This window comes from Thermothielavioides terrestris, chromosome 2 (genome assembly GCF_000226115.1).
Source record: "Thermothielavioides terrestris NRRL 8126 chromosome 2, complete sequence".
Taxonomy (NCBI): domain Eukaryota; kingdom Fungi; phylum Ascomycota; class Sordariomycetes; order Sordariales; family Chaetomiaceae; genus Thermothielavioides; species Thermothielavioides terrestris.
The window spans coordinates 2,820,502-2,840,563 of record NC_016458.1 but is presented as its reverse complement, the minus strand read 5'-3'; the positions used below and the strand labels follow the sequence as shown (position 1 = coordinate 2,840,563).

General features: G+C 60.0%; 6 protein-coding genes across 6 annotated transcripts; 3 read left to right on the top strand and 3 right to left on the bottom strand.

Annotated features, from left to right (window-relative positions):
• Nucleotides 1-181: 181 nt before the first annotated feature.
• THITE_2170037 (uncharacterized protein) lies at nucleotides 182-3,743 on the bottom strand. Its single transcript, XM_003651914.1, has 2 exons — nucleotides 1,299-3,743; nucleotides 182-1,214 (listed from the first exon to the last, which is right to left on the bottom strand). Exons 1-2 carry the CDS (start codon nucleotides 2,892-2,894, stop codon nucleotides 789-791), a joined length of 2,022 nt encoding a protein of 673 aa, XP_003651962.1. The 5' UTR covers nucleotides 2,895-3,743; the 3' UTR covers nucleotides 182-788.
• Nucleotides 3,744-5,777: 2,034 nt separating this feature from the next.
• THITE_2112774 (uncharacterized protein) lies at nucleotides 5,778-8,200 on the top strand. Its single transcript, XM_003651913.1, has 2 exons — nucleotides 5,778-7,717; nucleotides 7,857-8,200. The coding sequence occupies exons 1-2, from the start codon at nucleotides 5,958-5,960 to the stop codon at nucleotides 7,927-7,929; spliced, it is 1,833 nt and encodes a 610-aa protein (XP_003651961.1). The 5' UTR covers nucleotides 5,778-5,957; the 3' UTR covers nucleotides 7,930-8,200.
• Nucleotides 8,167-9,731, bottom strand: THITE_2112772 (uncharacterized protein). Its single transcript, XM_003651912.1, has 3 exons — nucleotides 9,543-9,731; nucleotides 9,050-9,452; nucleotides 8,167-8,968 (listed from the first exon to the last, which is right to left on the bottom strand). Exons 2-3 carry the CDS (start codon nucleotides 9,333-9,335, stop codon nucleotides 8,472-8,474), a joined length of 783 nt encoding a protein of 260 aa, XP_003651960.1. The 5' UTR covers nucleotides 9,336-9,452; nucleotides 9,543-9,731; the 3' UTR covers nucleotides 8,167-8,471.
• On the top strand, nucleotides 9,732-12,819 carry THITE_2112771 (uncharacterized protein). Its single transcript, XM_003651911.1, has one exon. The coding sequence runs from the start codon at nucleotides 10,038-10,040 to the stop codon at nucleotides 12,117-12,119; it is 2,082 nt and encodes a 693-aa protein (XP_003651959.1). The 5' UTR covers nucleotides 9,732-10,037; the 3' UTR covers nucleotides 12,120-12,819.
• Nucleotides 12,820-13,079: 260 nt separating this feature from the next.
• Nucleotides 13,080-15,372, bottom strand: THITE_2087092 (uncharacterized protein; the record flags this gene model as incomplete). Its single annotated transcript, XM_003651910.1, has 2 exons — nucleotides 13,080-14,984; nucleotides 15,058-15,372. 2 exons carry the CDS (start codon nucleotides 15,370-15,372, stop codon nucleotides 13,080-13,082), a joined length of 2,220 nt encoding a protein of 739 aa, XP_003651958.1.
• Nucleotides 15,373-16,638: 1,266 nt separating this feature from the next.
• Nucleotides 16,639-18,554, top strand: THITE_2044078 (uncharacterized protein; the record flags this gene model as incomplete). Its single annotated transcript, XM_003651909.1, has 4 exons — nucleotides 16,639-16,856; nucleotides 16,920-17,413; nucleotides 17,468-17,487; nucleotides 17,847-18,554. The coding sequence occupies 4 exons, from the start codon at nucleotides 16,639-16,641 to the stop codon at nucleotides 18,552-18,554; spliced, it is 1,440 nt and encodes a 479-aa protein (XP_003651957.1).
• Between the last annotated feature and the right edge of the window lie 1,508 nt (nucleotides 18,555-20,062).

Here is a 20,062-nt window from a genome sequence, read left to right as displayed (position 1 = left end):
GTGGGTGGAGGCGGGATGGGCCGTGAGGGGGACGACGAGTTTTTGTTTAGGGATGGATGATGAGACGTCGATGATGGGAGCAGCTGAGTTGGGGCGGTTAAGATTGCTGCTAGCTCCGCGCAAGCGAATGCTTTTGTTTACCATACCAAAGCAACTCAACCCAAACCGAGCAGTAACCAAGTACTTGTCAAACTTTTCTCAGCTTTTTTGGTAATAATTGTAATAGCCAGGGAGCAGAGTTGATACATTCTTTTCCTTTTACTTTCACACCCATTAGGACCACCTTGCTTCTCCGGGACTGGTATGAACCATTCCAACCTCCAAACCCGGTATCAGCCCCTGGAACTCAACTGGCTTCCCCCCCCGACTCGATTAATTCTCCCTTGGCTTCGCCTCGTGGCCTCCACGCTGGCCATACCGAGATGACGCCCCAAACAAACTGTGTGGGACCATTTTACAGCATTAGGAGAGAGCCACGCACACATAAATGATATTAAAGAGGATCGCAGTGGCCCACGGAGGAGAGACCATGAGAATTCGAGATGGCCGTCTTGGGAGACGGCATGTTGCGACGGAACAGCAAGCCGGTGTTTATCCACCAGGAATAACAACCCCTGCAGCTTGCCGTTCATAAGAAGGAAACACACACCACAAAAGGAACACTCTCTCCTTCCGGTCTCGATACCGCCGACGATCCCGATCATAGTAAAGAAAAACTTTCTAGTATAGGTACCGGCCCAGCACCGCGCCCCTGCGGTGCTAAAAACAAACTCCTGAGGTAAAAAACATCAATGCCCAAGCATCGGACTCGAGACCGGACTGACCGAGTCGAGCGGGGCGGCATGCAGGGCCGGCCTCCTGGGCGGGTCCTCCTCCATGGGCAGCCGGCCGCCGGCGGCCCTCTTGCGCTCGAGCACGCCGCGCACCCAGGCGGCGACCTCGTAGTCGCCCTCGCCGACGAGGCCCGACGGGTTGCTGAGGCTCAGCTGGCCGGCCGCGTCGGCGAGCTCGTCGTCGGCCGCCGCCGCCTCGGCCTCGGCATCCTCCGCGATCGTCTCGGGCTTGCCCAGGCTCTTGATCCACGGGTGCGCGAGCAGCATCGCGTACGTGTGCCGCTTCTTGGGGTTCTTGTTGAGGCACGAGCGGACAAAGTCGCGCGCCTGCGGCGAGTAGCCCTCTGCCGGCAGGTCCGGCGGGTCGCCTTCTACGATGGCCTGGGGTGGGCTGGGTCAGTGGGGAATTGTGCTTTTGTGAAAACGGGGGGGGGGGGGGGGGGGGGGGAAACTGGGGGTGCTTACGCTGAGCTGGCTGAAGATGGTGCTCGACACTTCGGGCGGGTACGGATACCTCCCCATGGCGCACTCGATGATGGTCAGACCCAAGCTCCAGATGTCGCTCTGCACGTTGTACGTCCCGTCGGCGGCACCCGCGGCGCCCGCGGCCAGCGCGCCGCCGCTGATGCGCTCGGGCGCCATATAGCTCTGGCAGCCGATGTTGGTCTTGGCGATGCTGGCCACCAAGTTGCCCGACACGCCAAAGTCGCAGATCTTGACCTGTCCGCTGGTGTTGACTAGGATGTTGGTCGGCTTGACGTCGCGGTGGATGATGTTGTGGTCGTCCTTGAGCGTCTTGAGGCCCATGACGGTGGCGAAGGTGATCTTGCGCAGGACATTCTCCGGGATGCCGCCGGCGTACAGCTTGTCGATGCTGCCGCCGTCCATGTACTCGATGCACATGTAGACGGCGCCCTCCTGGTAGAAGGCGCCATAAAAGTCGATGATATACGGGGAAACGCACTCGTGGAGGATGACGAGCTCCTTTAGGATCGTGGTGAACTTGGCCTCGTCGAGCTCGAGCCGGATCTCTTTCATGGCCATGACAACCCCGGAAGTCGCCCGCCCGCTGCTCCCGGTCGAGCTTGGTGATGGGTCCTCGCTGGTATTCTCCGTTTCGGTCGCGGCCGATGCCTTAACCTTGCTCAACCCGTGGCCAAACCGCGGCACTTTGGGCCGCGCGTGCCTGACCTTGTAGACGGTCCCGTAGTTGCCCTTGCCGAGCTCGTCGAGCACTTCGATCTCGTCTAAGGAGATGGAGAAAGTCTGGCCGTTGGCGAAGTTGACCCCCGTCTGCGTGATGGTCGCAGCTCCCTCGAACGTGATCCAGCCCTTGTCTGCGTCAATATAGTTCTTAAAGTCGCTGAGCTTGGAACCGCGCCCTTCGCCGTTCAGCGCTGGCGGCTGTGCTGCGTCGGCGCCAAGATCTGGCAGTTTCGGCGTGCCCACAGGCGAGGGAGTTCCTGTTCCTGATAGGTTGCCAAGCTTCATGGCTCTCCTCTCGCTCAGGCTTGGAGGTTTCCTTGTGCCTGGGACGGCGGGGGACGACTTGGGAAACCCGGGGTGCATGGGGCGTGTTAAGCCGGCTGGTAACCTGAGGTTCGGCGCCACGCCGCCTGCTAGCCCGCCGCCGACGGGCGCTCCCCTGTTCGTGTTCGTGTTCATGTTCATGTTCATGCCAGCGGGCGAGCCGGATGTGCGGGCGCCCATGTTCATGCGCTGTTCCTGCAAGGCTCGTGCCCTCTGCATGATATCTGACGGCAGGCCAGCCGCGCTGGGCGTCGGTCTCCTGACCGTGCTCAACAGCCCGCTAACGCTGGAACTCGGGCTCATATGGCTGGAGTGGTCGGGGTCTGACACTGTTCTCAAGGAGGGGATCCGGCGGGGAAGCTCGCCGGCGGGGGAGAAACTGGGTGCCGCATCGGAGCTCGCACTCGGCGGGTCGAGCGGCGTGCTGGCCTGGGAGGAGTCGTCGACGGAGCCCGGCGAGGCAGGGTTGCTCGTGGGGAGGACCTCATCGGCCGGCGTGACCGGGTCGGAGCTGTCGGCGTGGCCGGACATCGTGCCGGTGCCGAGCAGGCGGAGGGGGAGAGGGGGGATGGCTGGGGGCTTCGGTCTACCTGTGGCCTGACATGTGTGGTGGAACGGCGTGGGGAGGGGGGGTTGCCTGGCCTGCTTTTATTTGAGCCGCCAGTCGGAGTGGGGTGGCCGTCAAGCGCAAAAGCCGTGGGTGGACTCGGATGACGGGGCCGGGGCCGCGCAGCAGCGGTCGTTCCGAGGCCGAGCCGGCGCAGGAGGTGTGAAGAACTCAGTTTGTTGGTGCTTGGCCGGCCGCGCGTTCAAAACCGAGGCAGGGTCGTCCTCTAGGCGCACAGCTTCCGGAAAAACTCTTGATGGAATCCCAAATTCAGCTGCAGTCGCAAAACCACAGATTCCACCGTGGCATGCCGCTTTTTGAGATGCCAACGCCGGCGGGGATTGGGCCGGAAGCGGGATCTCGATCTCCCTGTGTCCCAATTCGACTTCGGCTTGTGAGGAATGGGCTGAGCGAAGAGCCCACGCTCCGCATCTCTACCTATCTTGAGGGAACGGGGCGATCTGATTGGCCAGCGAAAGCCTAGATGGAGTTCCGATAACAGAAGGCAGGAGGTTCTGGAAGCCGCGAGACCACTCCACGCAGGCGAAAGTGCTGTGTTCCGTATTCCTTATAGCAAAGCCGTTGGCAGGCGAAGTGGTTCTTCAGAAGGCACAAAAAAAAATCGGCGAGCCCGTCACAGGATGCAGATCCCAATGCTAGAGCAGCAAGGCAAGCCGGAGCAGAACCCAGGAAATCAACGTTCTCCAATGCAGCGTCGCACCGGCTAGGGCCTTTTGCTCCGGATGAAGGATGAAGAGCCCGATCATTGATTGGGCTTGCTGCCAGGGATCTCCAACACCAAACTCGCGTGCTCTTGAACATGGGGCAAACAGATGTGGTGGGCAGCGGGGCAATTCCGTCTGGTGAGCCCCACTATCAGAAGCCGCTTGCGGCCGCCGAGATCCTTTGGTCGTGTGCTGTGCACTATCAGCAGCAAGCAAGCGCAGAGGCCTTCCAGGTTGCGCGGAAGATCCTTTCTTAAGGCAGCAACGCGCGTCCAACGTGGCTGTTTCGCTGGCCTGGATTCCCAAGCAAATTTCTCAGACCCCAGAGCAGGGCAGCGCACAGGAGAGCACGAGGTATGACACCCGAGCCAAGTCAATCAAGCCTGCCATGCGGGGGCCCGGATGGCTGCGGTTCGGTGTGCTGCACCCAACGGATCACTGGCGTCGACAATGTTCGGCGTGCGGCCCAGCAGAGAGGGCTTCGCACAGCAAGGCACGCAACCTGCCGCGATAGTTAGTGGGTGGCCACCGGCTGCCCGTCGTTGTGGGATGCTGAAAGCAAGCAAGTCGCCCAGATTTGGCATCTGTTTCTGAAACAAGCTCCACAGCTGGACCGGGATCCAGTGGGGAGCGATCTGTTCATCCTGGTCGCGGCACTGGTCGGTGTTCGGTGTTCGATGCAGTGGCGAACGGGCCATCAATTGATCGCCCGGAGGCCGCCTTTCCCTGTTCGCATCGCATTGGCCACCATGGACGCGCACGTAAGCAAGTCAGCTCAGCCTGCCGTTGGCTGGCAGCTTGTGCAGTCGCACAGCCAGCTGTCTCCGAGAGGCGAATTTGTGCGGAAGTAGCCCGAAGGGCCGCGCCAAGCCTCAACTCTTGATGTGTGGCTGTGAAGGCGTTGTGCATCTGTTTCTCATGATGGAGTCACTTCGTTGAATAGTCCTGTGGCACTCTGAGGACAATCAGAGGAAAAGTTAATTTACCTTTTTCACTTGTAGCACAGAATAACGCATAACTCCATCCATGATCCTGCTTGCCGAGGAAAGGTTGTCTGCACAACTTGAATTGGCATTCCTCTCAAACGACTGGGCACCAACGGGAAAGACGCCTGATCGCAAACGGAATGATACCTGCCTAAGTTAGTAACTCTAGTGTATGGAAGGTCGTTGAAGTTTTCTCCCATGCCCGACATTGGGCACTTCCGGCCGAGTCAGTCATGCCACTTGGAGCGCTGGGAATGCGTCGCGTCAGTGCTTGGCTCTCTGCATCGAGCATCTTGTGCGTCGAATTGCGTCAAGACCAGCCAACCACGGAGCGAGGACTAAAACACGTTTCACCGAGCGGTCCTGCACAGGAAACAGTCTCAAGCCACTGAGCATTAGGCTCGCTCATATCTAAGAGGATGTCCGTGAAGAACAACTGCATCGACTCGGAGAGTTCCCGAAGTAAATGATTTGTAGTTCATAACAGCACTCACAGTCTCACAGTTGGTCCCCAGCTGGATGTGAGAGGCACCTCAACAGCCGCCAACAAACGTCATTGCTGTTGCAGGCTTGTGCTTGTGGAATATCAGCGTTGTACGGAATAGTGTATCGTGCCGTGCGCTTGGCATTTCTTGGCATTTCTTGGCAGCCCCTTGGCCTGCAGCCCAGACGCCTAGGCTCCTTTGAGCTGTGTTAAGGCAATATCTTGCTTTTAACGGGATTTTGGTGGATTTACAAGTTTCCGCTTAACAGGTGATCAATCTGTGCCTGGTCTTGGCCATGGCCGTTTATTTTCTTATCAGCCAAGCGCCTCATGTTTCCGTCCTTGCCGTTGGCCACAGACCCCCGGCCAATCCGGCCTGGGATGGCGCTGTAGAAGAACATGCAGAATCCCGCTGTGTTGCCATGTTCCCTGATGCCGTCTCTTCCCAGAAGCAGGAAGTAGGACCGCTGTGGGCAGCGTCAGCTCCTCTCCTTTGTTCCCGTCCTCTGGGGCTCCAATTCGCGTCAAAGCGGCCGCTGTCGCGCCTCCGGAACCCAAACTCCACCACTCCCGCCCTGACCGCGAGTGTCTCAGACCCAAGCCAGGGCCGTCCGTCCCCCGTCCGGGGCCGTTACAGCATTATTGCAGCGCAATTGCAGCATCGGACTCTCCGACCCATTGATCGTGCTTCCGTACTTCAGCTCCGTGCTTCGCGCACGCTTATCCCTTCAACAACTCGCCCTGATCCGGTCCCCTAGATTTGCAGCCCCGCAGCCAGCAGGCAGCACTTAGATGGGCTTCCTCGAGATCCGCGCACCGACGTCATTGCGGTTGGCCATGTCGGCCGCTGGCGAACAATGGGACCCAACATCCATGACAACGCCCTCGCCGTTCGTCGTCTTCAAGAAGAAGCAGCCGCACGAGTCGCACCCGACGATTGACAACCTGGTCCTCCTCGTCTTCGGCGCCGTGCTGGAGGTCGTCTGCGTCAGCTTGCCGGGCTACATCATCGCGCGCATGGGCCATTTTGATGCCGACAAGCAGAAGTTCCTCGCAAACCTCAATGTCATGCTATTTACCCCGTGTTTGAGTGAGTCCTTGGCCTTCCCCCCCAGGATCGTCAATTGCTATGTCAAAGCTGACAATCAATCGGTCACAGTCTTCACCAAGCTCGCATCGCAGTTGAACGCTGACAAGCTGGTCGAGCTTGGCGTCATCCCCATCATCTTCGTCATCCAGACGTTCGTGTCCTACGTTGTCTCCCGGATCGTGGCACGATGCTTCGGCTTCAACCGGCGAGCTTCCAACTTCGTCACCGCCATGGGCGTGTTCGGCAATTCCAACTCGCTGCCCATCTCGCTGGTTATCTCACTCTCGCAGACACTCAAGGGGCTGCATTGGGACAGGATACCAGGCGACAACGACGAGGAGGTTGCCGCGCGCGGCATCCTGTATCTGCTGGTCTTCCAACAGCTCGGCCAGCTGGTCAGGTGGAGCTGGGGATACCATGTGCTCCTGGCGCCAAAACACAAATACGAAGAGTACGCCAACGAGACGCTCGAGGAGGGCCGTTACGACAGTGAAGAGGAGCCTGAAGAGGGAAGGGAGACCGCGGGGTTGCTTGAAGGAGTCGGCATCCTCGAGGGGTCTGACGACGAGCGCGCGTCCCACCGCCCGTCAAGCCCGACGCACACGGACGATTCGCAGGCCTATGAGCCCGGCGGCCCGACCCCTGTGGGAGGGTCGTCTGGAGGATCGCCGCATGACTCGGACGATGAGGAGCACGCCGGGATATGGAAGGGCAACCGGAAGTCGTACGCGAGCGGCCTTGGGCCGGACGACGGCGACGACCTCGACAGGATCCTGTCGTTCCCGCGCATCCGCAGCATCGACGAATTCGAAACGCCCGGAGGCATCAAGGGCGTCCCCGTGCGGCTGCGGCGGTTCATGAGAAAGACGGCGCTCAAGGCTTGGAACCGCATGCGGGCAACCGGCCGGCGCGCATATGGCGCGCTCCCGCAGCCCATGCAGGTCGCGCTGGCCAAGTTGTTCCGCGTCTGGCAGCGCGTGTACAAGTTCCTCTGGGACTTCATGAACCCGCCACTGTGGGCGATGCTGATCGCGGTGCTGGTGGCCTCGGTGCCGGACCTGCAGGCGCTCTTCTTCCGCGAGGGCTCCTTCATCAAGACGTCGGTCACGAGCGCCATCAGCTCGTCGGCCGGCGTGGCGGTGCCGCTCATCCTCGTGGTCCTCGGCGCCAACCTGGCGCGCAACACGCAGGTGCGCGAGGACGAGACCGACCCGGAGGAGAAGCAGATCGGCACCCGCCTGCTGGTCGCCAGCCTCGTCGCCCGCATGCTGCTGCCGACGCTCGTCATGGCCCCCATCCTCGCCCTCTTCGCCAAGTACGTGCCCGTCAGCATCCTCGACGACCCCATCTTCGTCATCGTCTGCTTCCTCCTCGCCGGCGCCCCCAGCGCGCTGCAGCTGGCGCAGATCTGCCAGATCAACAATGTGTACGAGACCGTCATGGGCAAGATCCTATTCCAGAGCTATGTTATCTGGTGAGTATTATTTTCTTTTCTTTTTTTCTTCTTTTTTCTTCGGGGGAGGGGGGGGGGGGAGGGGCGGCTAGGGGGTTGGGTTGTTGGCATTCTGTCGTTGTCCTCGAACGAAGAGGCCGTTGCTGACCCGTGATAGGATCTTGCCGTCGACGCTTATTCTAGTACTGTGTGCGTTGGAAGTGGTCGAGTGGGCAAAGTAAGGTTGGCTCTACGCCGGCGCTGAATGACTCTATTCTTTTCCTTTCGTCGTTGAATTGGTGGGTGACTTCAAGGAGTATTTACCTGGGAAGTGAGTGCATCGGCGGGGGCGTTTGTGAGTTTGGGGTTTGCATTCTGCTTTGATTCAGCAGGTCATGAGACCCGCTAGATGGGGCGGCGGCCTCGGCTGTACTCGGTAAAGGCATGGGTTGGGTACGGGCAGGGACCGGAGAAAATCAGGGATACCTAGATCTGGCGCTTTAAAAGGGGCAGACTGGACTCGGGGTATCGATAGGGCTATCTGTAGGAATTAGGTCCTGTATACTATGAGTGAAGTCCACCAAAGTTCATACCTATGGAACCGGGCGTGGTGATGTTGAATTGAGAACAGCATGCGGCTCAGAACGGCACCAATGCGGAGTTGGTTGATACCGTTGCTGAAGCGCCAACAATTTCACCTCTGCTTGATTAGGTACCTATGTTCGCCCTCTCGAGAGTTCTTTACTATAGATTACAGTCTAGCTGCTTCCCACCATCACGACACCTAGGCTACCCCATTCACCATCGGCGTACTCCCCTGCTCATCCTCCCCAGGCGCCGCGATGACCCAATCCCTCACCGCGCCCTTCCAATCCGCGATCCTGACATCTCTTATCCCCACCACAATAACCCTGACCTCATCATCCCCGGCCGCAAACCGACTCCTCCCAGCGCTGCCGCCGTTTTCAGCAGCCCCGCCGTCCGCACCGACGCCGTCTCCCCCTGCCCCTCCCGTCAACCCCGGCGGCGCGGTGTCGAACGTGTTGTTGGCCAGGTGCACGTCGCGGTAGTAGCGCTCCTCGGCGGAGCCGCGCGGGGCGAGGCGCGCGCTGCCGTTGATGGTCGCGCTGATGGACGACACCGCCGACGTGTTGAGGTTGAAGAGCAGCGCGGCCAGCGACGAGGGCGGCTCGCGGTGCGGCAGGGGCGGTTGGTTGTCGGAGGAGGAGGAGGAAGAGAGGCGCCGCGCTTGGGAGGTGGGGGTGGGGCGGTGGGATACCCCTGTGTGTAAGTGGAAGGATGTGAGTTAGTGTGGTTCTTTCGTTTTGGGGGAAGGGGGTTTGTGGAGGGGGGAAACGGCACAGTCGTGGACGAGCAGCGAGACGTTGGGGTTGGCTTCCAGGTTGTTCATCTTCTTGCTCGCTGGGTTGGTGGTCATGATGATCACCGGCGACCGGGAGTACCGGGACGACGGGAGGTAGGTGTAGTTCATGAGGGAGACGTGCGGGATGTTGTCGGAGCAGGTGGCCAGGTGGAGGAATCGGGCGTTCTCGAGGCACTGGACGACTTCCGGCGGTAGAGACGTCGTCACGCGCATGTTGGTGTCGCCCGCGGAGGCTTCATGGCTGAGGGGTATCTGCTGCTCCATGGTGGATGTAGGTTGTCGGCGAGGTTCGAAGTGTGTCAAACGCAGGAAAAGCGTGTTATGAATGTGTGCTATCGCGAAGCGACCCCGATTCCGACGCTGCCAGATTCAGGGGATGCGCTGTGATGAATTCCCTATCAGAAGGCTGAAGTCTTGCGGAGCGTCAGGCTTGGAGAGAGTGGGGATGGGATGTAGCGTTGCTATGCGTACCCCAGGAGGGTTAGGTGACTAATGCGGGGTAGCGGGAACTACCCCTGTCATCGCAGCGAAATGACGTTGTGCCTTGACCCACTGGAAGTCCCGGGTTCGCTGAACACCTCGTCAAGAAGAAAGAGCTGTAGAGCATTGGAATGTTGTGAGCCGCCCTGAGCCTTGCGTGCATCCCGCTGAGAGAGACAGATTGACTCGCGGATAGACTTTCAAGTAAACGCCTCAATTTTGCTCCATTTCATAGGTACAAAAAGTCAGGTCACGGGTTCTCTACGGTACAGCTGATTCCGGCGTTCGGTTTAGCAGGGGGTCACGGCTATTGTCGGCCTGTCACCACCACTTCCTAGAACCAACTTCCCTCCGATCAACCGCTGGAAATCTGACTTCAGTTTCTCCGTTCTCCCATTTCCCACCTTTGGCATGACCTCAGCGAGCCATTGATCCTCACACCGATACTCAGGATCAAGCTCGCGACCTCACCAGACTCAACCCACCATGCGCTCGCTCAAACGAAGCTCGCGCCGGGTCCGGGCATCCCTCGGCCCGGCCGCGCCGGCCCGTCTCCTGCAGACACCGCGCTCAATATCCACCCACCCGGCCAGCTCCAACTCAACGACGGCCATCAAGCCCATCACGTCCCTGCTGATCGCCAACCGCGGCGAGATCGCCCTGCGCATCGCCCGCACCGCCGCCGCCATGGGCATCCGCACCACGACGCTGTACACCGACGTCGACGCGGCGTCGCAGCACGCCAAGTGCTCGCCGCACTCCCTCGCCCTCGGCGCCGCGTCCGGCTACCTCGACGGCGCGCGCATCGTGCAGCTCGCCCGGCAGCACGGCATCCAGGCGCTGCACCCGGGCTACGGCTTCCTGAGCGAGAACCCGGCGTTCGCGCAGGCCTGCGAGGACGCCGGCATCGTCTTCGTCGGCCCGCCCGCCCGCGCCATGGCCGACATGGGCGACAAGGCCCGCAGCAAGGAGATCATGACCGCCGCCGGCGTGCCCTGCGTGCCGGGCTACCACGGCCCCGAACAGGCGCCCGAGCAGCTGCGCGCGCGCGCCCGCGAGATCAAGTACCCCGTGCTGCTGAAGAGCGTCAAGGGCGGCGGTGGGAAGGGGATGCGGATCGTGCGGACGGACGAGGAGTTCGAGGCCCAGCTGCGGAGCGCGAGGGCCGAGGCGCGGGCCAGTTTCGGGGACGGCGGCGAGGTGATGCTGGTGGAGAAGTACGTGGTGCGGCCGCGGCATGTGGAGGTGCAGGTGTTTGCGGACAAGCATGGGAACTGCGTTGCGCTGGGCGAGCGCGACTGCAGCGTGCAGCGGCGCCACCAGAAGATCCTCGAGGAGAGCCCGGCGCCCCTGCTCGACGACGCCACTCGGCACGACCTCTGGGACAAGGCCCGCACTGCCGCGCTCGCAGTGGGGTACGTGGGCGCCGGGACCGTCGAGTTCATCCTCGACAAGGACACCGGCGAGTTCTACTTCATGGAGATGAACACTCGCCTGCAGGTGGAGCACCCCGTCAGCGAGATGGTGACCGGCACCGACCTGGTCGAGTGGCAGTTCCGGGTCGCCGCCGGCGAGCGGCTGCCCCTCACGCAGGACGAGATCGAGGCGCGCATCCTCGAGCGCGGCGCCGCCATCGAGGCGCGTATCTACGCCGAGAATCCAAACAAGGGCTTCTTCCCCGACTCGGGCAAGCTGGTGCACCTCGCCACGCCCAAGACGGATGCCGACGTGCGCATCGACGCTGGGTTCGTCGAGGGCGATACCGTGTCGGAGGCGTATGACGGCATGATAGCCAAGCTTATCGTCAGGGGCCGGGACCGCGAGACGGCGATCCGCAAGCTGGAGCTTGCACTACGCGATTACGAGGTCGTCGGTCTGAGCACGAATATCGAATTCCTGAAACGGCTGTGCCGCAGCAAGGCTTTTATCGACGGGGATGTCGAGACGGGATTCGTCGAGCAGTGGCGGGACGAGCTCTTCCAGCCGAAGCGCACATCCGACGAGGTGTTTGCGCAGGCCGCGCTGGGACTGCTCAGCTCGCAGATCAAGTCCGCGGTCGCGGCCGGGCCACACGGCGGGACGCTCGGCTTCGGAGAGATCGGATTGCAGAGCACGCGCAAGTTCGCCTTCCGCGTGCGGAACGATGCCGCCGAGGAAAGCGAGGGCGAGCTCGTCCAGGTGGACGTGTCGCAGCGGGGGAACGCGCTCTACAGCGTGTCCGTCTCGCGGAGCACCGGCGGCGCGAACCCGCAGATGCCCGTCGTCTTCGAGAACGTCGTCTGCGACCCGCTGCTTTCGTCCGCGACCAAGACGAAGCTGACGACTTTCTTCCCCCTCGCCCGCGTCGAGTCCACGCTCGTGCAGGACCCGGCGGCCCCCGAGAGGCTGACGGTCTTCCAGCTGGGCGAGAAGACGGAGCTGACGCTGGTGCCGCCGGGCTGGTTCGACAAGGCGCTGGGCTCGAAGGAGGTGGTGGGCAGCGTGGTGGCGCCCATGCCGTGCAAGATCTTGAGGAACGAGGTGTCCGAGGGCCAGGAGGTGGAGAAGGGGGCGCCGCTTGTGGTGTAAGTTTGCGGTTCGCTGGGAGAACAACAGGTGGGAATGAAGAGTTGCTGACGATAGTTGCACCAGCATCGAATCGATGAAGATGGAGACGGTCATCCGCTCCCCGCAGAAGGGAGTTGTCAAGAAGTTGGCGCACAAGGAAGGGGTCAGTCCACCGCGAGCGGTTTGCAGAGGGCGTTTATACTGACTTCGGGTCATAGGATATCTGCAAGGCGGGGACCGTCCTCGTCCTGTTCGAGGATGCTGAGGCTGAAGGGGCAGCGGCAGCAGAGGCATAACGGTTGGGTCAAGAGACCATGGCGATTGAGATGTTTGTCGAGTGTCCCTCCGGGACGGAGGTGACTTTATACCCCATAGTAGCGCTCTTATGCGACGCATGATTCACGGGTTGGATAGAAGATTTGAAGCATTGGCGTTTGGAGGTAGCCTTGCTGTTGGGGAATGTCGAAGTACGAATACAGCACACAGACAGTTGGTCGAAGTGGAGTTGTCAAATGGTGTGTACGAAGTGAGATAGACCGAGCTCAACGAAGTTGATGCGAGAACTAGAGAGCCGTGGGCGGACTTTGACTGATTATTGGGGCATATTGTTCGGACGGCCCGAAGCTGCTATTCAAAAAAGAGGTGATCATGATCTAACAGGCCCTTCCGGTATCACCGGCTAACTTACCGGTCGAATATCACAAGGAGGGTTGCTTTTCTCACCCGCCCCTCGCTGCGAGGTCTCTTGTAAATCAATCTGCTTTGAATTCGCTCTATCATACTATCATTCATGACTTGCGTCTCGTCATAAGTCATCAGGAAAACGGTATCCAATCTCGACCAGTCTATGGAGAAAAAAAAAAAAAAAAAAAAAAAAAAAAAAAAAAAAAAAAAAAAAAAAAAAAAAAAAAAAAAAAAAAGAGCTGCCAGTCTAGAGGGGTCCAAAAAGAGAGAGAGAGAGACAAAGAGAGAGAAAAAAAATCACACCACCTCCAAATCCAACGCCTTCCTCACCCGCTCCCAAATCCGCCCCTCCACCCCAGGATTCTCCCCCATCTCACCGCGCGCCAGGCTCACCAACACGCCCGCAACCTCAAGCAGCACGCCGCGGCGGCCCTGCTCTCCTACTCCTCCTCCTTCTTCTTCGGCACAACCAACAACACCCGCAACCGCGGGCACGGGCGACAAATGCGCCCCGCCGCCGCCGGCGACCACGCGCCTCCGCGCCTTCGGATGGATCAGCGTCTTGATGCGCTCGAGTCCTCCTCCTCCTCCTCCTCCTCCTCCTCCTCCTCCTGCCCGATCTCTTCTTCCCTCCCGGTCACGGCCACGGCTTCGGTGCGCGCTGCTCCTCTTGCTGCTGGTTTTGGGCTGAGCAGTCTTGGCGCGGTCCTGCTGTGCGCCGAAGGCCCGGAGGAGCGTCTCGAGGAGCTGGCGGGCCGGGGGGCTCAGCTCGGCCGCGGGCGCGGCTGCGGTGGCGCTGGCGGTTGCGGTGGTGGTGTTGTCTTGGTTGCTGAGGCTGGGGCGGAGGAGATGGGGCTCCTTGGCGTCGTTGTTGTTGTTGGCGTTGGTATCATTGTTGTTGCCTTCGGCAGCGGCGGTGATGGTGGCGGTATGTGCGGCCTCGTTCTTGCTGTTGGTGGAGGGTGAATTTGCTGGTGTTGTGGGATTGAGAGACGGCTGGGGCGCGCTGTGTGCCTCGTTCTCTTGCTCGAGGGGGAGCGTGGGGTGGGAGTGCCCTTCCTCGGCCGCGTCTGATTCGGCAGCCGTTTTGCGGTCCCCGGTTGGGCCCGCCACGATGGCGTGCTCCTTGTTGGAGGATGAAGATGCTTCCTCCTCCTCGGGCATGACGATGGAGGCTCCGCCCTGATCGAGTTGACCCTCGGGCTCGCCTTTTGCGGATTGAGTCTCGGCTCTTGCACCCGTGGCGGCAACAAGGGAGTTCTCGTCCCGAGCCACGGATTCAATTCCGTCAGCCGGCGCCTTTCCCTTGCTCCGGCCGGCCAGAGATGCGATCTCGTCTGGATTGCCGCCCTCAGCCTGCCGGGCCGCCGGGTCGGGACGCGGCGGCGTACCGTGCAGGCGCTGCAGCCTAGCGCGCCACCTTTGGCGCAGGAATTCGAGCTCCTCGTCGTCGACATCGTCGTCCTCCGCGGCGCCGTTGGCCCAACACTGCAGCATTTGCTCCCAACCCTGGCGCGCCTCCTCCTCTTCGGCCGCCTTGCTCTTGGCGTAGACCTCTCTTTTGACCTCGGAGGGCATGGCGGCGTGGTCGCCGTGGCCGGTGAACAGAAGCGACTCCTCCCCGCAGGGCACGATGATGATGCCGTATTTGAGGTCTGGGAGGGGTGGCCCGCCCAGAGAGATGATGTAGGCGGATGAGGCCAGAAAGCTACCCAGCTCGACGGCGCCGTCGACGGGGCGATGAGGCGGGAGGCCGGGCGGCACCGCGGGAACTGGTGCTTGCTCGGGCTCTTTGGTCAGGTCCTTGGCTGGCCCATCGGAGAAGGCGTTCATATCCAAGGTCTGGTAGAGCGGCCGGGTCACGGGCCTCGCTGCGGCCAGCAGATCCAGCTGGAGCCGGTCGCGCTCGACTTGGACATCAAATGGGTCACGCTCAGAAGGATGGTCTGACCAGTTCCTTGACGGACTCCGGGAGCGCGACATGGCCTCCGTGCTGCGGCGCGGCGAATCGTACTCGAAGTCTCGTGGGTGCCGCCACGGCTTCCTGGCCCGTAGATCGCGCAGCTTGTCAACGCATCGGCGGACACCCGTTCGTGCCCATCCCACAACCTTGGCAGCGGCTCGTCGCTTCCCCGGGCGGCGGTGTCCGCGTTCCCAGATTTCGGGATAGCGGTGATGGGGAGGGGTACTAGTACTCCTGGCCTGTACAAGTTAACAGCAATTAGCGTTGATGTAGCCGCATTGACAAAACACGGGGCGGCTCTATGCGCGGTACCTCTATATCCCATTGAGACCGCTCTTCCTCGGCCCTCCGACCAGCCTCCATCCAGGCCTGGTGAGCGGATTCGGTAAGCAAAAAGGGGCGATTGAGATCTTTGCATTCGGGATGCAGCCTGTCCCATTCCTCTTCCTCACGCTGTCGCTGCGACGAGGTGGGCCGACCGCATTCAGACGGGGCTTGCTGAGACATGCCGTCGGTCGGCTCGCCGCGCTGCCGCATCTCCTCGAGGCGATGTTTGAAGAGCGCCAGCCGAGTCAGGCGCGGGGGCCCCTCGACTCGGGGAGAGTCTTGCGTCGTGTCGGTAGTCATATCAACAGGTCAATCAGGAGAGCGAGGGGAACAACGAGGGGGGAATAAAAAAAAGGAAAGGTGGAAAAAAAAATGGGAAAAAAAGACGAGAAAGAGGCGAAACTCGGATTTGCACAGACGCAGATTGCAGCTTTGACAGGGCGAAGCTCAAAGTATGAAAATCTGTCAAGTTATCTTCCGCAGGTTCGTTGTTAACTCGGTGCTCGGGAGTTTGGAGACGAAATGAACCAACCTGCGGGATACCTCGTCGCCCGACCTCTGTATTTAAGCATCTCCGCACGGGTTGGGCGCCGGCCGGCCGGCCGGCCGGGAAGATTGGCCGGGGGCGCAGCGACAGCGCCTCGAGTTTGGATGATGGAGGATTGCCAGCCAATGGATGCTGAGCAGCTGCATGCCGCTGAGTCTTAGGCGCGGCGCAAGGCGCTGCAAGGCAACTCAGCGCCAGGCTTGAGCACGCAAATCAGCCCGTCACACCGCATGTCCAATCAGGAGTAACATCCAGACCCGACAGCCCGGAACCGGGCGACTGCTGCGGCAGGGGACCGAACCAAGGGACCGGAATCCGGCCATCCGGCCACCATCGGTAACCGCCTGCCGGCCGATGGCGGCAAGAACACCCGGAGCCGGGTCCTGGCTCCTGGCTGGGAGGCACGGCGGCGCGGCGGCGCGTTGAAGAACTTCACGTGACGCTGGCCATGCCCCCGCGACGCCCCGGGGCCATCCCCACGGCCGCGTCGAGTGTCCGTCCCCAGTCTTTGTTCTGCCTTTCCTGGGAATGCCTCGCTCCCAGATTCGAGAATGCCTCGCCTCAGCCTGGCCGCGCGGGCTGCTGGCCTCGGTTTGGCTGTGCACATCTCGTCTGAAGTCCAAGAGCATTGGAAGTGTTCGTTGGCTAGGAATGGACTGGTAGGGAGAGTCGGCAGCGTTCACGGCCCCAACGGCGTGGATGCTGGGAGCTGGAGCTGGTGATGGGCACGTGGTGGAGGCATCCGGTGTCTGCTCGCGTCCGTCTCTGTCTCCCAGATATTTAAACTCCAGCATCTATCTTGCCAGTCGGGTTCTCCTCCATGCCATCACCCACCGTCCATCACCATCAGCATCAGCATTCACAGCTCGTGACAGTTCTCCAGCGTTTCCAACCTTCTTTCTCTAGCAGCTCAAGTTTCTCTACCAGCTCAGTTTCTGGGCAGCTACCTGCTGTCCGGTCTCAACACAACCTGCTCGTTGCCTGTCTCTCCGTCACCGTTCCAGAATTCAGAAAACGCCATGCCTATCGAGGAGACCTTTTATCTCTTCGCTCTCCTTCCCAGGAACCCCGGGGCTCGCAAGATCGTCAAGGCCAACCCCAAGTACCGTCGAACCGTGGACGGCAACGACGCCCTGTGCTTCAAAGCTAATCACAAATCAAAGTTTCCGGGACGTCTCGTCTCCATTGGCCGCCTCGCCCCTATGAACGACGTCGTTCTGCTCGATGAAGGTGCACAGTGAGTTGCAGCCGCTCCTCTTTGCCCAAGAGTGCCCACGTCTCTGATTAACTTGGTCTCTAGGATGCAATGCTCCTTCTCGCTCGTTCCGTCCGGCGAACTCCTGCTGGAAGACGCCACCACTGGTCACCACACGTACCTTGAGTGGCGCGACAAGAACGACAAGAAACGGGACCAGTACAGCCTCCAGGGTGACCCTCGCCGCCGTGTGATCCCGCTTGCGCCCTCCGGGAGGATCGTCTTGGAGATTGGCACGAACATCCGGTTCCACTTCGTCTGGCAAGTCCGGCTCGACCAAGCGTCAGTGGAGAGAATCAGAAGCCAGCTTGCTCGGTTCGCTCAGGCCAACCTCGTTCCCGAACAGGGCATGACGCTGGATGTCCCCAGGGACCCTCGCTTGGCACCAACGGCGTTCGAGAAGCGGACGAAGAACACGCCAGAGGTGCCAAAGGAGTACGACGGTCAACCATTGAGGCAGATCCACGTCTACAAGGAACTGGGGCGAGGTGCCTTTGGCGTCGTCTACAAGGCCGTTGACCTGGCCACCGGCCGCTTGTGTACGCTTCCCTTCAACCCGACGGCAACAATAGAAATGCTGACGTTGTCTTTAGGGGCCGTGAAGGAGTGCAAGGTACCCGGCAAAGGTGAGGACTGGAAAGCCGCCTTCAAGCGTGAGGTGGAGAAACTCGCTGTCCTGAAGCATGTACGTTTCAAATCCACCATCCCGGACTGCCACCAATTCCTTGCTAACGCAAGTGCCATCTCTAGCCGAACATCATCCGCCTCGAACACCACCAGGGCTGGTCCCCCGGGCGCCCGGTGCAGATCTTCCTCCCGCTCTATCATGGCTCTGTTGACAGCCTCCTCCCGCGCCACCATTGCGACGAGCTGCCGGCTGCGCCCGCCTCGTGGATCCCGACCTTCATCGACAACATCCTGTCCGCCCTGGACTACATGCACGGCCGCGGCATCATCCACCGGGACCTCAAGCCGGGCAACATCCTCTACAGCGGCAGCCACGACAGGCCCAAATCCTTCTGCATCTCCGACCTGGGCCTGGGCGTCTCGGAATGGTCGGTCGACCGGCACCGCATCGCCGGCACGGTGGTGTACATGGCGCCCGAGACGTCGCGCCGCGGCCGCACCAGCGCGGCCAGCGACGTGTACTCGTTCGGCATCGTGCTGCTGGAGCTGCTGGGCATCTACTGCCACAGGGAGGGCGAGCCGGAGCGGTACTCGGTCTCGGCCTGGCGGCGCAAGCTGCGCCTCCTCGGGGCGGCCGCGCGCGACGCCGAGCGCTACACCGACAAGCCGGCCAGCCGCGACGACGAGGTCCCGGAGGTCCAGGTGGCGCACTCGCGCCTCAAGTCGCTCGTCGACTGCCGCGCCGTGCCGCGCGCGCTGGCTGCCGTGCTGGAGGAGAACCCGGGCCGGCGCGCGTCGGCGGCCGATGCGCGGCAACCGCTCAAGACCACGTACAGCGGGGCGGCACCTGCACTGGCCGGCCGTCCCAGAGAAGCGGATCGTGCGCGCGAGCGTGACGTTGCTCCGTTTGCGCCCCCTGCACTGCGGCGTCGTCATACCGGGGGCATGACGGTGCGGACTGATATGACGGGACGGACGGGCATCACGCGCCTGACCGGCATGACGGGTCGGCCTCGCGTGGTCCGGTTTGATCTCCCGATCCGGGCGAGATGACCAAATCCAACTCAGGTTTGAATACCCAGACGCTGGAAACCGTGGATAAGGGCTGCACGACAAGCTTGGAAGCTGTTCATGACCTCCCCGCGATCGAGATTGTTCGTCTCCTTTTTCATCATTGTTCTGTTTTCCACTCATATCTTTTTTCTTCTATCGCACTCGACTTCTTGGCGAGCACCCCCTGAATATTTTACTTTGAGAATTGGTATCGGCAGGACTGGCAGGATGTGGGCTGATGGGGCAAGCTTCAGAGTTAGACTGCAGGATCTGAAAGGCAGAGCAATCGCCGTTTATTATATGGAACTGAGGACATTTGATGATACCGGATGCTCCTGTATATGTAAATAGATGATGACCCCATCTGGGTTAGGCTCTGGGTTAGGGTTGCTCTATACAGGGTTTGCCCTGCATGGCCCATGCGTCCTACACACACTGCTAAGAATATCTTGGCAGTGGTGGGAGCCTCCCCACTTTGAATCTACCATCACATTTACCATCAATCTTCCTGTATACTAATATTGCGTGCCACCGTATCAAATGGTAGCTACGACTCTCGCATTGCGCTGACCACCATCTTATTCAATCTATTTGATCGATCGCAATCGATCGAACCATTCGAGTATCCGCAAATTGCGATAGCTTACCTGCAGGAGGCCTCTGTATGCTACGGAAGTCTACTATAACCATCAACTCCATTAAGCAGTCGGGTCTAACAAGGATCTCGACGGCTACTACACCTCCTCCACCGAGCGCTATAGCCCCTATGTTCCTACGGTTAAGAAGGCTATATCTTAGCACTACTATACCCTCCCGATCCGAGGCTCGTCAAACCTTGTGCCCTACAAGTGCCCAACGACACCCTTGACGCCACGGAGTCCCCTAGCTAGCTATATAGCTAGTATCTAGAGCCGTCACTGTGCTTTATAGTTAGCGGCTACCCTTTCTAATCTATATCCGCTTACACTGCACTATATACTTAGTTGGCTAGTTGGTTACGTTGGCTAACGTAAATATATCTCCTAAAGTAGCAAAGGGCCTAGAGAAGCCTTCTAGGCTATAAAACCCTTTGAAAGATGCTCTAAGTATACTAGGTGAGTTTTCTAACAACTTACCTACGATAGCCTAATTATCTATAGCTCTAACTATACCCTCGATAGAGCAAGTTAAGGAGTGCGATCTAGGCCAAGAATACTGGGTGGCGGAAGCCTATAACACCTAATATACCTAGGCCGAATATCCGATCCTTCCTACCGATTTGAATTATAGCCTATACGATATATGAGACTCTACAACCTTCGATCGTGACCTATAGGATATAGATACGTCCTTCGTCACTAGGTACAATTCGTAGCTAGGCGACGATAATGTAGAAGAAGACCTTTATAGTACCGAAGGATCGCTCTCGAAACTAGCCAATTTTAGCTACAATAAGTAGACGATTATATATATCGATCGACGCCTTGACCACCTAGAATACAATCAAATTAATCTTATAGATACGCTAA